The sequence below is a fragment of the Gavialis gangeticus genome, unplaced genomic scaffold (genome assembly GCF_001723915.1).
Source record: "Gavialis gangeticus isolate Ggan-Ray unplaced genomic scaffold, GavGan_comp1, whole genome shotgun sequence".
Classification (NCBI taxonomy): Eukaryota; Metazoa; Chordata; order Crocodylia; family Gavialidae; genus Gavialis; species Gavialis gangeticus.
In genome coordinates, this window is record NW_017729029.1 from 79,625,427 (window position 1) to 79,642,068 (window position 16,642).

At 39.2% G+C, this 16,642-nt stretch overlaps 1 protein-coding gene across 1 annotated transcript in view; it reads right to left on the reverse strand.

Moving 5' to 3' along the window:
- The window catches only part of GLRA3 (glycine receptor alpha 3), a 136,525-nt gene that overhangs the window by 3,242 nt on the left and 116,641 nt on the right, over positions 1–16,642 (reverse strand). The window contains exons 6-7 of the mRNA XM_019521066.1: positions 13,490–13,704; positions 11,736–11,882 (exon numbers count right to left, since the gene is read on the reverse strand). Coding sequence (XP_019376611.1) covers positions 11,736–11,882; positions 13,490–13,704 — 362 coding nt within the window. The remainder of the gene's footprint in view (positions 1–11,735; positions 11,883–13,489; positions 13,705–16,642) is intronic.

Here is a 16,642-nt window from a genome sequence, read left to right on the forward strand (position 1 = left end):
CTAGATGATCTGCTCAGGTCCCTTCCGACCCTAGAAACTATGAAACTATGAAACTATAATTAAGTAATCAAAGAAACCTTTATTTTCACCTTACAATAAGAAGAAAATAAAGCTAAAAGAAGTGGATGGAAACAGTTTTGCCTTGTTAGAGTCTTCTTTTCCTATCCAAATTGCTTAGAAAATTTGACATTTTAAATGTTTTCCTGAAGCAAGTATCCAGAAGTAATTAAGATAAATGGTTTGCTGAGAATTGAAAGTGGTTTTTTTCATTTCAGCTTCTTATTTCAGAAAATTGACACAACCTGTTCCCTCCCATATACATTTCAGTGTCTATGGACTGTCATTTTCTGGGAAAAAAAATCAATAAGAGCTCTAGTTAAAGATACATTTTTTTTATATTATTGAATTAAACATATGTAAGCAAATTCAGCTAAATCAGAGTTTAAGAAGAAAATGTCAAAGTCATCTAATTGAATTGGCCGGTAGAAAGAACTAGATCAGTCCACAAACTGAATGAAACACACATCACTGGGGGAAGTGGGAGAAACTCCACTGAAGTGTTTCTTTTTAAACCTTTGTCATTCATTTGCAAGCCAAACAACAGTGTTGCCAGCAAAAGCACTGTATCCATAGCTCTCTGTTTTATAAACCTTTTCTATGTAAACAAAAAGTAATGAAAAATTAACATGAAACCAAGAAAACTGAAGATTCATTATTAAAGCATGGAGACACATAACAGAAATACAAAATGATGGAATGAAAATGTTTTGATGGTGTGATTCAAATAACTTGTTTTAAAATAAGTACTAAGGTACTATAGCTCTCCTATCTGAAAAACCTGGGAGATAACATTTTTGCTGTTATAGTCAATCAGTGGATTATAAAGTACCAAGTTTTGTTGATTTAAGAGAGTTATATTTAAGATGAATTTGATCGAAAAATTTTTAAATTGTTGCTCCAGAAAAAGGGCCCAACCCTCCACATACAGTACAACTTCCTTATAATAATGCCCTGTTTATAACAACCTCTCCTTCCTCCACTCCCCTCCCCACCCCTGCCATTTGTTTAATCCCAAAAATAGGAACTATTCTTTTTCTTATGATGCAGCAAATTCACTAACCATATTATTGTGAGCACATTTTAATGTACTGTTCACCCAGTCCTGTAGGGCTTTATTACAATGAGATTGTACTGTGCTCCTTATTACTATGGTACATATTACTGTGAGTACTGCTACTGATATACAAAGAACGTTTGATGACACTGTATAATAAATAAGGACTGCTTTCACTTGGATGTGTTAGCCAGATCAGGTCTAACTACAGGACTGTTTACTAATACTCCAAACTAAAATTAATCTGGTGAATGCACTTTCAGAGACACTGGAATAATGATGGACTCATATTTAAAATGACATTAATTGCCCACTTGTTTTCATTAAAATGATTCACTTATTCCTTCTTTATTCTTGGAAATTCTTTACAAATATATTCAGTCAGATCCATAGCTTGTGAAACCGGGATGGATGAATACTCATATACCAACTAAAGATTTGGCCTGAAGGATGCTAATTGAAAATTGAAGTCTTCATTTTAGGAGGTAACGAGGAAGCATTTTTCCTTTTCTTCCCTCCTTTTGCATAATTGCCTACTGTATCATCTTTATGTACAACTAGCAAAAGGAGAAATGATTTCATGCTTGTTATTTGTAAAAGCCTTTAGTTAAGTTTATAAAAAATATTAAGTGATTTTCATGCATACTGCTTAAGCAGCTAATGATTAAAGTTAAATACAACTGAATGTCAATATTTTATTAACAAATATTTTATTAGCTCTTTTAAAAATAGTAATTAAAGAATGGCCATAACTGTAGGAAAGGATTTTGCAGTATAGTTAGAAGTCTTAGGAGGCTTGAGGGTCATGAGTTATTTATTGTCATATCAACATCATTGTATAAAATACTCAGCCATAAAATGATCAAAAGATTTTAATTTTCTTGGGTTCATGACTATGCTGTCCTTTGTTTGATACATATTTTGAATAATTTACTTATCTTGAGGAATAATACTTACAACTGCTGAAAATATCTTCTGTAGTTTGTGGTTTTAATTGTAAGCAGTGTTAATAGCTTAAGGTTATAGTTGTAACCTTTGCTTTTGTTAATTTGAAATGTTTGCACTGGGGGTATTTTTTGGTTTTCTCTCTCTCTCCTTCACTCTCTCTCCCTCACTTTCTCTTTGCAGTAAGCATTATTGAATAGTTTTCTAGTGCAAATATCTATAGTAAATATTTATTGGGTACCGAGCTATTTCTCTTGTTGTTTTCCAAGTGTTTGCAGAAAGTAGAGTTTTTAATCCCAGATTTACACAGATCAGTATGGACTACAAATTTAAGGAGACAAGTACATTTATTAACACTTCACATTATCACATACAGGCAATAATGAAGGTTAATGGGGTCCACATAGGAAGACATTAGTTCAGACAAAAAGACAGGGCCTTTGTTAATGACTGGGTATCACGTTGTGACAAATGGGACATCTTCTACATATTTTACCCTTAAATTTGTACTGTAGATTTGAGGCAAAGTCCCGTCTATAGGCTCTGTACTTCTCAAGCCATTGCTATGCCGCAATGATTCACTGATTTCATTTCCATCAAGCACTCCCTCAAAATACTTTCATCAAAATGGAAGGGTAGACCAAAAGAAAACAAAAGAAAAGAAAAGTGATTACCATTAAAAGGTATAATCAATTTAGTGCATGTCTAATTTCATCACTAAAGATACTTTAGATCTCTCGGTTTTTGAAAATAGAATAGAAAGCATGACTTTGCCGAAAAAGTAAATATCTAAATTTAGAATCTGATTTAAAACTAAACTACATTTTCAGTAGATGTACACAATTATTCTGTGCTTGCAAGAAAAGAACTTTCATGCATATGTATTATGCACATGACACTTCTAACTGAAATTTCTCTCTATGGTACCCCTCTCCCTCTTTTTCTGTGCCATTCTTAAGGACAAAAATGAGCATAAAATCTACATGTGTCAATTATTTTTTAAAAATCAAGTAAATAAGCATAAGGTTTTTATATTTCAATTGTTGAAGGGCCAGATCTTGTAACCCTGATTTAGGAACTATTTTTTTTTTCATGATTGAGTACATAAAAACTAAAGTATTATATCTCCAGTCCCAAACCAGAAATATTTCTATTTGCAGGTGTATTGTTTTGATTTTTTTTTAACTGGTGTTCGTGTGATACATAGGCAAATCTAGGAAGGTGGTGAGAAAGGTCAGATACCCTCTGTCTGTGTACATGTGAGCTCTCTTAGCTCACCAGCTGATTGGCACAAGCTTTGGCTGGAGGGTGGCTCCAGAGCCCAGGGGGAGTACCACCATTTGCCCTCTCCTGCCTCCTCCTTCCCCCCAGATTACTGAACTCAGTGACAGGGGAAATGTGGAGATGAGCAGCAGCAGCAGCACTGAGCTCTGAATCCATATAAAAGTAGAGGCTCTAGCCAGAGTTGCAGAGATCAGCTGGTGAACTCAGGAAACTTGCAGCATTTATGGAGCCCAGGCAGGAGTTGTGCTCACATGTTGGTGAGTTCAGAGTATTCACTGCACATGTTCAACACAGTCTCTTTACCCTTCCTGAATCCACTCCTGTTGTGACACATTGTTCAAAGGTGACCAATGACTTGTTTTCCAGTAAAGATTTTTAAACCATTTTGTGGTGAGGACAGGTTGGAAAGTAAATTTATCATTTCCTACTTTCTCCAGTATCTTAGAGATGCCAGATTAAAAAATTTACTAACCTGTTTTCACCATAAACATGTCTTCACTTTCCTTTGTTATCTCTTATGTATAGAACTTCCTCCAAGAATCTATCCATAATCCCTCCTTCAAATTCCTCCTCACAACCTACTTCAGAAAGCTGCAATGACTAAGATGTATGATAAGATAGAGATGGCTAATTTTATTTAAGGAGTCTTTCTACCTGCTTATTTATATGGGAATGAGACTGAATCATTTGAAAAGCAAACTAAACTTTACGTGATTTGAAATCTTCATTAAGTGCTGTGCTTAGCTAATGTAGGTAATTTAACTTCCACCACATTGTTATCATTGTTCACCTCAATGTTCTTACTCATTGCATTATCTTCAAACTAGCTATTTGCCCATCAAGAATGACAGTGGGGGGCGGAGATGGAGTGGCACCACCCAATGACCTGCACTGTCGCTGCTCTGCCTTTGGCCTTGTGAACCTCACAACCACCCCCCGCCCACCCGCTTCGGCCCCTCAGTCTCCACCATCACTGGGGGGGGCAGAGATGGAACCTTGCTTTCCCCCTGCCCCATTTCCCCCCTGCTTCCCCCTCCCCCCTACCTCGTTAGGCCTAGGCCCATTTCCCCCCCTCCCCTCCCCGCTTTCTGTCCCCCTCTGCCTCCAAGAAGCAGGGCTTGGGAGGGGAGTGAGGCCAGCACTGCTGGCCTTGTCCCCCTGCTCCAGCCCCTCAGTCTCCACTGTCATGGCAGCACTTTTCTCTGTGCAGAGCACTCTGATTGGTTGTTTCAGTAAGCATCATGATTGGCTGCTGAGACAACCAATCAGAGTCAAATAAACCATTACGGACAGACAGACAGACAGACCTAAGGCTTTTATAATATTAGATGTTTATTCATCAGCTAGAACAATAGGATCCTAGTCTTGACTGGCTCCTACAACTAGAGCAAGTTGATCAATGGCAAATTGTTTTGCAAAAAAAAAATGATTGCAAAATGTTGTTTCCCTTTTTTATGAAAAATCTTTACTACTTTTAAAGTTTTTAACCACTTCTGATGATGTGTCCAGATTCTTCTTTGCTGATATCTAGTTATAAACAAATTTTTACTTTGAAAAATAAAAAGATGCATGTAATTCTTAGTTAGTCCTCAAGTGATAATATTAATGTTAAAAATAAATAAACAGGCAAACCTCTGACATGTATTCCATCCTATGTAGGAAACACCATGTTGTAGCTAGAAAATTCTGATTTTACAAATGGAATCCCATTCTGTTGGGCAAGAGACTTTCACCTTATGTAACCAGTAAAAAGATAAAAAATAAAAATCATCCCTCTAGCACCATCAGTGTTCCAATGTAATAAATGGATAGTATAATCTGGCTGTCTTTTTGTACATAAAAAATCTATTTTCTATTATTTGGTATCTATCTATGTATAATAAATTTACAATGAATAATATAAAAGCTATGTAAAGTTCAGTAAAAACAATGTAAAGTTCAAAGAGTTCCTCCAGGTTATTTTAATACCAACCCCCATGTTTAGTTTATTTTTTCAGTGATTTTTCTGATCTAATTTTTTCATATGTGCTGTAGCTTAAAAAAAAATCAAGCGAAATCTAATCTAATCCTTGAGCCATAGTGATAGTTTATCCTGTGCCAAATGGGTCACAAATATACACTAAGCTTTATAATCACTAGAGACAGTAGCTGAGTTGGGAATGAGAGAGGAAAAAGGGAAAGAATCATTAATTTACTTTTAAATTTACTAAATACAAAAAGTACCTGAATCTTATGTCAGATATTGCAAAGAAACAATTATAACATTTATTGGAAAGAATGCTTGTTATCTCCTTGTTTTTAATTTGGAAGACTTCAGTTGTTGTTTGTATAGTGGATTAAATGTTTGTAAATCAAAAGGTGATTTGCCCTATGCTTAAATACATCAAGTTTTGATTTAGTTGCTGATATGGACACAACTAAATAAAACAATGAGGAAAAGAGAAAGTACTAGGAGAGCTGTCTTTGGTAGAACCTAAGACTAAAATTCGGTTTGGAACTAGAACTGTTAAGAAATTTGTTATTTAAATTGTATTTAATCAGAAAATGTCCTTTTATTGAAACTGAAACATTTTTTACAGGATTATGCCAGTTTTAATTAAATGTGTTTGGAAAAGTTTCTCACCTGTAGGATGGCATTTCAAGACAAAAAGAGAGACGGAGAAACGTATCATGGTGGTCAAAACCCTAATTGTTAAAGCACTCACCTGGACATGGGAGACTGAGGATCAAGTCCCTGTTCTTCCATTTACCAGATTACTGGCTATTTTAGGATATGTTGGTCCTGCAGGGTCTTAATTTTTATCCTGATGCAGCTGGAAAATTGTTCTTGGCAGTTTTGAAAAGTGTAAGAGGCTAGGAAAGGTTTCCCACCTAACTTTATTGAGAAGTTATTCCCATGAAGCGGATAAAGACATTAGCTGCTGCCAGGGGCAGATCCAGAGGGGATGCAATGGCACAGTTGGCCCTCCCTCCTCCAACCCCCATTTGGACGGTAGAGCACCAAGCCTCCTCCCTTCCCTTCCCTTTATTGCTTAGACATACAATGTCTCCCTTCCTGTTCCTCCCTTCCAACCTGCTGCTGCTGCTTTTTCTGCGGTCCCAAGCAGGGCTGTAAAGGGCTGAACTGTACGGGGAATGGGGACAGAGGCAAGAGCATAGTGAGAGAGTAGTTTTCTCCCTCCTTCCCTCCCCAAACTTGTTCCCTGGGAGCAGGAGTAGGGAGGGGGAACCTGCCCACCCATCCTCACTGCCAATGTCCAATTCTCAGTTGAGCCTAACCCCTGTACAGCCCAGCTTGGGTGGGCAGAGGCGTTTCTGAAATTTTTCCCTTTCCCCAGGACAACAGGGAAAGCAGTAGAGGCAGGTGGAACAGGAGTGGGAGGGGAGGAGGCAAACCTCTGAGCACAAGGGGGAAGGGGTTTCACCTGCTTTAGGGACTTAAAGTCCTCAGAGGCTCCCATGGTGCAGTCCAATTCAAAAGAGGGGAGGGATGCAGTGGCACCACTGCACCCACTTCTGGATCTTCCCCTGAGAGTAGTGAATGTCTTTATCTGCTCCAGGGAATAACTTACAATAAAGTTAGATGGGAGATGAGGCTGGGAACAGAGCAGTACAGCCTCCCCTTCAGTGTTAGGTGCTGCTCCTTCCCTCCTCTTTGGGAAGTGCTGGATCTACCCCTGGGTACTGTCATTCTCTGCTGACATCCATAAGAAGAAGCATCAATGTCAGCTGAAAACACAACTGCCTGCCTTACCTTTTGGGGAATAGTTGCAAACAAGTTCAGGGATGGAAAAATAGGGCAAGCAGAAGTTTAAAAAGGAGATAGGTTGATCTGAGTTTTTTCACATTACTAATTTCAAACACAAATCCATCAAGAAGCAAAAGTAAATAACTCAAGAAAGCGACAACAGGTAAATCTTTAAAACAAAAATCTTAACAAAAATGTAAAACTTACAGAAGAGTGCAGAGAAAAGCATAGGTGTTTAAATACTTTTACTATCTCAAAACACCTTGATGGCATAATAATTAAGATTATTTATAAATTAAACGTTATTGTTAACTCTCTATCCTTCATTGAATAGAGCAAGGAAATCCAGGAAAAACATACTTTGCAAGAAATCTATGAGTACAACATAGCCGTGATCTGAGGAAATAAATGCTCCCACTGCTATGCATGCCCTGGGAGGGCATGGGGGCGAATGTGCCCCTGAATCTATATGTGGGATAAGGGTGGACTGCTGCTGTGGGCTGGAGCTGCTTCAGGCTTTTCCTGCTGGGGAGCTGGGGTGGGCTGCGCTTGGGGCAGGTGGCAGTAGTGCTGGGATGAGAGCTATGTGGGGCGGGCGACAGCCACCCCAAAATTTGCTGTAACTGTCCCCCACCTGGCCTAAGCACAGCCCTGGCCCAGCCCCCCTGCCCCCCCACCAGGAGGCATCCAGTGCCACCCCCAGCCTGCAGCAGCATCCAGCCCTTGCCGCATGCACAGATCTAGGGGCACATGACCCTGCCCATGTGCTCCTGGGGCAGGCATAGTGGTGGGAGCTGTGCCCCTCACATTACCCAGTTGAGCCACTCATGGATCCATCCCATGGCCAGCCCCAGCTATGCAGTGCCTGCCCCAGCCCAAACCCCACTCCCTCCCTTATTGCGGGAGCCTTGATCTGTCCCCCACACACCCCTTCCCTCCCCTATCCCTTCCCCAACAACAGACTTGCCAGCCAGATGCTGGTCTCCATGCTGCAGGTCTGTGCTCCTGGCTACCTGTGTGCTGCACTGTGGCTGCATACATGCATGGGGCATTTATTGGCCACATTATCAGCCACATTAGCCATAAAAAGCTGATTGCCAATTATTGTCAATTTTCCTTAGATCGGTACTGAACCGATATGAGACCAATGTATTGATGCACCTGTTTATGTTCATAGTTACACATCTGAATTGCACTTTATGCAGCTTTTTTAAACATTTCATATTTGTGTGCCTCCTGCAATGCTGAATAGAATTTATATAAAAATAATCTGAAAACACAATTTGGTTATAATATACTGACACCAGGTACAGGTATTTTGATTTATATACCAACTTTGTTTGAACAACTGAGGGCAATTCTAGTCTCTGTTATAAATCTTGCATACTTTGAAGACTAATTCGAAACTTCATCGCAATGTACTTCCAGTAATTCCATGGAATTAGTGACTAAAATAAAGTGAAATCAGAATTAGGTCCAGTCTATGTGAACTCATGTTCCAAGAGGTCTTTTGAAGCAGTATGTATTTTTTCTATATAATCAAAATAACTATAGATAAGGAAAGAAATATTGCTTCAAAAGATGCTGTCCTTGGGAGTCTTTACATATGCTCTGGGAGTATAGGAGGAGAGGTGCTTTAATTAGAACTCTCAAGAGCTGCTGTAATTAAAGTGCCCACAATGTTTTGTGTAGTCAGCTTCTGGCACGTCAAAATGGTGGCAGGGGTGCTTTAACTATAACTATAAAGTTTGTTGAATGAGCTTAAGTGCCCCCACTGCCATTCTGAAGCATTGGGAAGCTGAATACACAAGACACTGAGGCTGCTGGAGTGAGCTAATTAGCATGCTGGACTGCTCATTATCTGCTGGCACATGCTAGTCAGTGCTAATTAGCACACTCCAGCAGATTCAATTAATTGAGTCTGCTACAATGCGCTATAATTACAGTACGTCAGATCAGGCATCCCACATGTCTACAGGCACCCTTGTGCTTAGAATATACAACCTGTGTTTCACTTTGTTTTTGATTGTGTGGTGAAAAGGAACTACTTGAATGCAATAAAAAGAATTGGGTTCTTTGAAATCCAGAAAAAATAACATGATTGCCAGTCTTCCATTTGCTGGAAGAAGAGGAACTATAATAGTAATATTATATATGTAGTCATATAATATATCAAGTAACAAATCTGTTTATATCACATCCATGATGTGGGCATCTTGCCACATTTGCACCTTTCTCAGTAATCCATTCATACAGGCCCACTCCTAGGGTTCCAAACCTTTAAGCTTCTTGCAGTTTCTTTGTCACAAAAAGAAACAACTTGGTTTCCTCCCATATGCCTGGGAAAGTGCTTTTTCAGCTAATGTCAGCAAAAACAGTCCCCCCTCCCCCCATTTTCACATTCATTCAGGGCCAGCTTGTGAAAGTATTGCATGGGACCACTGAACAATAGTGACTTTTATCAAAGGAATATAAGATTTTCCCTGTGCAGAGGAGCAAGCCCCAAGATAGAAAAGGTAATTTGAGGCCAGGTCTCCAGACTTTCGAACTAACTCAGATCTACCCTCTTGATAGTGTTCAATATCTGACATGTAGCAATATTCCATACATCTTTTGACTCAGCTCCCCTCAAAGTCTGTGAAAAATGCTAACTTCAACAGGAGTTGAAGCTGACACTTCAGGCACTTGGTGGATGACTGAATTAATGGTAGTCTCCCACTTTTATTTTTTTTCCAAGGGGAAACCCTTTTAGAAAAATAGGAGTCTACCTAATATGCATATTTCATGGCCAAAAACCTGGAAAGCACTCAGTGAGTGTTTATTTGAATAGAATTTCCATTATTTTCATTAAGTAAAATATTATAAGTTTTAATCTTTGGGCCTAGATTGTAGCACCTGTACTTAGCCATGAAGTCTATTCTGCTCATCATAGGGACAGAAATTACACATAAAGTGGTATAAGTGACTGCAAAGCTTTTCAAATCTGTAACTCAACAGAAGTTCAGTGCGCATAAACTACTTTCTAAAGGCTGGCACTGAACCTGAATGGATGTAGCATCAGACTTAACTGATTTAGACTAAATTGGTTGATTGAACTTCTGTCCCAGATCCCCTCCAGATTCATATTACCTCACAGTTCCTCAGCATCCCAGGATGCTTTGCATCTCCCCTGCAAAGGTGAGTGGGCTAGCCTTGGCCCAAGCTGCCTGTTCCGGCTGAGCAGGGAGGCATGCTCTAGAATCCCCTGGCTTCTGGTCTGAGCCACTAGAGGCATATGGCTGCTTTTCTTGAATTAAAGGTGAATGTCTGTTCACTTTCTTATTGGTTCAATCTATGCAGCTTAGGCAAACTTTGTATATCTTGACTTTCAAAAAGCTCTTGATGTGGCATCCCATAATGTTCTCATGAGAAAATTGGAAGACTGTGGGCTTAACTGGAGACAGGTGGGTAGGAAGTAGGGCTGTGCAAAACAGCATCGTTCCACTTTGACTTCAGTTTCAACGTTCCGAAGGAACAGTGTTTCATTTCGAGTCTTGTTTAATTTCAAAAGCACTGTTCTGTTTAGCTTTGTTGAAACTGTTTGGCTGTTTCGATACTGTTTTGATGCTTTGCCCACCCAGCACCAGGAAGATAGGTGCTGCCACGGGCCCCAGCCGGCAGCACCAGCCTTCTGTCATCCGGCAGGCAGATCAGGGGCCCACACCCCCAGAAGGAGTCCAGCACAGCCCCCACAGCCCTCCCAGGGGTGCAGGCGAGCCCCCAATCTGCCTGCTGGATGACAGGAGGCTGGTGCTGCCAGCTGGGGCCAGCATCAGAACTGATCTTCCTGGCATGGGGTCCCATCCAGCAGCACCAGCCTCCTGTCATCCTTGGGCTGGCTTCAGCATGGGGCGTATCAGCTCATGCAGGGACCCACCACTGCCCTGATCCCAGGGTGTGGGCAGGTCCCTTCACAAGCTGATTTGCCCCAGGCCCCCCACCCACCACAGGCCAGCTCTGGTACAGGGCCTGGGGCATATCAGCTGGTGTGGGGACCTGCCGCCACTCTGATCCCGATTCTCAGCTGGTATAAATTGCCATAGCTCTGTTAAAGTAAATTCTTGATTGCATGGCAATTGACAAAAGCTGTGATGAATCAAAGTGACACTCAGTTAAGATTTTAAAAGGAAAACAATCTTCATAAGCAGTAGCATTCATAAAGTTTTTTTAATAAATAAAAAAGATTTTGTTTGTATAACACACATACCTGCTAACTCCTTGAACTGAATACTAGGACTAAACTGGGAAATGAAATTTACTAACTCTCAATACTATACCAGGAGCTTTCAGTTCCTATTACCATGTCACACTCCGACTCTGTTTCACAGGCTGAAATGCACTCTTGGGCTGACAGCTTACACATGGCCCGTGTATCACTTAAATCCTCTTTAATCCCTCTTTTGAGATTTAAGTGGGATTTATGTGGTACGCAGTCCTTGTACTGATCCTATGCCTGAGGTGAATTTCACCCTATGTTTCCATTTCATGTGTATGGCCATTTCACATAGTGCTATTTGTACCAATTAAAGCCCTTCTTCCAGTTTATAAACAAAACAAAACAGTCTCTGCATTGCTCTCCAAGTTGTTATTGTTGCTACTTTTTACCTTATTCTTCTTCCTCTTCCGTCGGAATCTCAGGAGTTCTTTATGTTGCCTTGACACAAAATTTACAGCTGCGTACTCCAGAAGTGCAGAAAATACAAAGAGCAGGCATACTGCCATCCAGATGTCAATTGCTTTGACATATGACACCTACACAGAGAAAAGAGCAACAGACTGAAGATATTACAAACCACAGATGTGTATTTTGGTATATCATAATGTCAGGGGAAGATAAATTCATGCCCCTTACCGCAGTTCTTTTTTTACCAAACAATCACTAGCATGAAACCTGATTATATAATAGAAGCAAAAGATTCAGTCTGTATTTTGCAATTTAATTTAAATATGTGTGATACCTATATTTTGCCTGGTCACAAACTAATCTTTTCAAAACAGAAGTTTTGTTCTTGGCTAACATCTCTTCATGGTCTGTTTTACATTGCATTTATCATAACCCTGATAGTTTAAAGGGGAGAAGCAGGGAAAAAAAAAGAAACATTCTTCCTAGAAGCGTATGGGCTGTTTCCTACTGAAATATGATCAAGAAGCACAAAGGGACTGGAAAGTAGCTGTAAGTGACTGACTTGGCATCTACCAGGCAATGCTGGTAGGGAGAAAAAGGGCATAAGATAAAAGAGAACTTGGCTATGTCCATCTACTTCTGGCACAGTCCAGGAGGCACCAGAGGCCACCACTATACATTCAGACAGCTTCTTGTCTCCTGTAACTTTGGGGATGGAGACATAACCGATTCCCTGATACACTTCCTCTTCCCTGTGTAGCTCAGTTGCAGGATACAATTTGGGCTTGTAATTTAGGGCTGGTTCTTGCTGTGCCTAAAAGCAGTTGGAGTTTTAACATTTAATCCAACAAAATCCAAACCAGGCCCCAAATCTGTAGTTAAAAGTGTATCTGGCTTTTTTCCCCTAATGTAATACTTTGCTGTTAGTCTCTCATTTAATGTGGAGTTGTAGTGTTTCCATTTGTTGCAGATTTGACTTTTCTATATATTTTCTATATTTTTATATATTATATATCTTTTATATATTTTAGGGCTAGAACACTCTTTTCCCATAGGAGAACTATATTTTTAAAGAGGAAAAAAGAATTGGCTGCAACAACTGGAATTTTAATCCAATATTTATAAAATGTCTCAAGGTGATAATAGCAAATTATTATTACATTAAATTATTCCCACTGGCCACAATGGGGGATGAAGATGGTCAGCTCTTCCTAGGATCAGGCCTTTATGACAAAACAAAAGAAAACAAAAAGAAATAGCAATGAACGTTGGAGGCTTGAAAGAGTTAATTAGAACAAACAAAAACTCTGTTTTCTACAATGAGTCATTTCCTATGGAATGTTTTTTGTACTTGACTAGTTTAATTTATTTTCTTTGTTTAAAAAAAAATTATCTGTGGATTGAGTGGAATAATGAAATGCACACAACTTGTAGACAGTGGTTTGTTTCCTCCCCACCCTCCTATTTAAACTGCAGTGTATTTGCTGCAATTAACCTAGGGATATATTTATTTTTGTGGTTCTTTGGTTAGTATTGATTGCTGTGTGCCTCTTGAGTCAGTCAAGACCTAGTGTCATTGGGTTACCTTCCTTCTATTCATCCTTAATGAATGTGCAGATGTTTTAATAAAGAGAGCATTTCAAAGGCTTTCAAAGGCCTCTGATAACTATATAGGATTACTGTTTGTCTTAACACAGTAATATCAGTATAATATGAGAGGGTGTTTTTTGCCTACCTTTGGGAGTGATGCTCTCGAACCTGAACTCTGTGTTGTCATGGTCAGTACAGTTGTTATACCTAAAGCTACTCGGGCTGGAGCGGCATCCATATTGATCCAAAATGATACCCAGGAGAGAATGACAATCAAGAGACTTGGAATGTACATTTGAATGAGATAGTAACCCATCTGTCTTTCAAGGTGGAAACGGACTTCAATGCATGTAAACTTTCCTAGTTACAACAAAGAAAGAAAGTGTTTAATAGAAATAGTCCATTTTTAAAAATGTCTAATGTCTAATTCTCACACACAAAAATGTACACTACTAGTTCAAATATACGTGTCCTCTAATGCAGGGCTGTCTGACTGGTGGCCATTCAGCAATTAACACACAGCCTTCTTGCCTTGGTGGCTTCCTTTCCTCCTGCTGACATATGGTGTGTGGCCCAGAGGGCCATATACTCGTGCTGTGTGTGGCCCCTACCATGCCAAAGTTGGACAGCTCTGCTCTATTAGAATTACTGTTGGATTCTGCAGTATATACGTTTCACTATCCAGATGGAAATATCTGTTTGTGAGAGAGGCACAGAACCCCTTGAAATGTAATAGTTACTAACCTCTAGGATTGTATTTATCCAAAAAGTAAGGATTATATTAAAACACAGAAAACATTTTTTCACTGGTGCATAACTATGATACCCCTTTGCCATCTGGAAGCTCTAGTCTTCAAAGGTTTTACTTTCTAAATATATTTCTAACCTGAAACACGTTGACCAATAATGTAAACAATGGACGCTTAAATTGGTTACTTGAGAAATTACTCTAAGTTGCCTAATTATAAAAAAATGCTGAAAATCCAGCAGTCCCCAAAAACTTAATTAAAAACAGAATAAATGAGTGACTTATTCTCCTGGGGAAGTAAAGTATCATTATGTCCCACCAACAATGAAGATAGGGAGTTCATTGGGCATTTATGACAAAAAAAAAAAAGAAACTAACAAGAAATAGTAATGATGATTTTGGAGGCTTGAAATAATTATGGAAAAAAACTCAAACTCTTGCTTAGCATAGGACTGCCAACAGGTCATTTGTCCTATCTGTAAATTTTGTAGTAAATATAACAGTTGGAAATCCTTATTTTGCCAATTAACTCAAAAATATCCTTGTATAAGAACCCAGCATTGCCATTGATTCAATGATACAATTTTTCACCCCATATCTCTTCATTCAAATCTGTTCTGAATGTTGCAGAAAAGTTGTTTTAGCATCTGGTGTCTCCATGTTTCTATCTGAATGCTGATAAAGGCTCTCACCCTCTTCTGCTTCATTCAATTTGAGGCTAAAGCTAGTGCTTATCTTGAAATTTTTTCTGAACTATATTTTTGCTTACATCTCCTGGCCTTGCATTTTTGTGGTTGATCTCTATTTTGTAACTTGGCTCCTCTTTCTAGTCTTCTCCTCCTTTCAGCGATTTCATATTGTTTCTTATACTGTGTCCTTTGAAGTATATTCCCAGATTCACTAAGCTATATAACCTATGTTCCTTCCTTAAACTTCATTTAGCCTGTCTTTTTTATCTTTGACAGAGACACCCCAGAATGAACCTGATGCTAACAGATTTAACAGCATTAGTATGTCTACCCCCGCCTCAAATTTCTGTACATTGTCATCTCTTTCTATGTCATATCCAAATTAAATCATTAAAGCAAGGTTCTGTCAGTAAGTTTTCTTACATGCCGGTATTACTTGTAAATAACACGTGTTAAAGACAGGGAAACATCTTGATGAAAATTTTCTGCTTACCCCCAAAAAGATTTTTTTTTGCTTAGGGAGAAATTGGTAGTTTTATCTTGCTATGGAACCAGTGATGTGAGTTCATGCCATCTTCCGGATTTGTATCAAGGGCTGTCTTCAGTGGACCTTAAGGCCCTAAATTGGGTACCTGATTATTCAGGTTGAGGACCCATAAGCAGCTGGTTGTGATGCTACTTGCATCAGTCACAAGTTATGTCACTGTTTTCAAGAGCTATGCTAGCTCAATGGGACTTGGGTGAACCTTTGACCTGGTAATCCTCACAGCAAAAGGATTGGAGAAGAAAAAAATAATCTCTCTTCTGTTGGCCAGTCAGTCTTATCAAATTATCAGGCAGGTGGAGAGGTGTCAGAATGAGAGGAGGAAGAAATGGCAAGCTGAAAAAAATGGAGCAGTCTGATGTACCATGCTGAGTCAAAGTAGTAAGGGTAAAAAAAACATGGAGAATATTTAAGCTTATAGCAAAGATTTTTTTAGCGACAGACTCACTATAACATTTTCCCCTTCTCCACAAATTTCTGTTCCTTTGCAGCTGTAAAGCAAGGGAATGGTAGGAAATGTAAAATGGATAGTACATTCATTTGGTGTGTATTGTGGGTCCATAATGATAGTGGATTGAACTTTCCTGAAGTCATGACAATGGGAGAACTTCATACTCCAGATGGCATTATGATAAAGAAGTATCCTGATTACCCCAGATGAGCTGGAATTAATATATAGATCTCAGGCAGCCTAAAGTATGTGGCAGTAGGGTATGAACAATGAGTAATACTAGCCTAAAATAAGTGTGGTTTCCTACACACGCAAGCTGACAGTGTAAGAAAGGGAGGAGAGATTGCAGAGGATAAAATCTTGTTTGTACAAAAGATTCATAGTGACAGGGCTAGTAACAGTCATAAAACCTGGAACATAGAGCAAAAGAGAGTTGGGGTTTTAAGTAAACCAGGATTAGTATTGAGTGACATTTAAAAGGATTAACACTGAAAGTTGTTTTTGTTTATTGCTTAAAAGGAGGAAATGCTCAGTGACAAAATGAAATAAATAATGAAGAGGATTGTACTCTAGAAGTAAAAATAAATGAGAGGGGCTGATAGAGAGAATTCACTAGTTTCTTATGGGAACAGTTGCTTAGATGTATGATGCTTTAAATTATCAACTTCGAATTAGGCTTCTTCCTGGTGGCTACCTGTTCTATGATGTGCCTTTCTTGGTGAGGGGAAATGCTTCATGGCAGCTGCATGGTAGTGATATATCATGGGAAATGAAATCTGTTGGTAGAGTCTAATCCATGGAAGAGAATCGAAGTATAAGGCAGTATGAGTCTCATAAGCAGAGAGGTAAATTTTGGAATAAACACC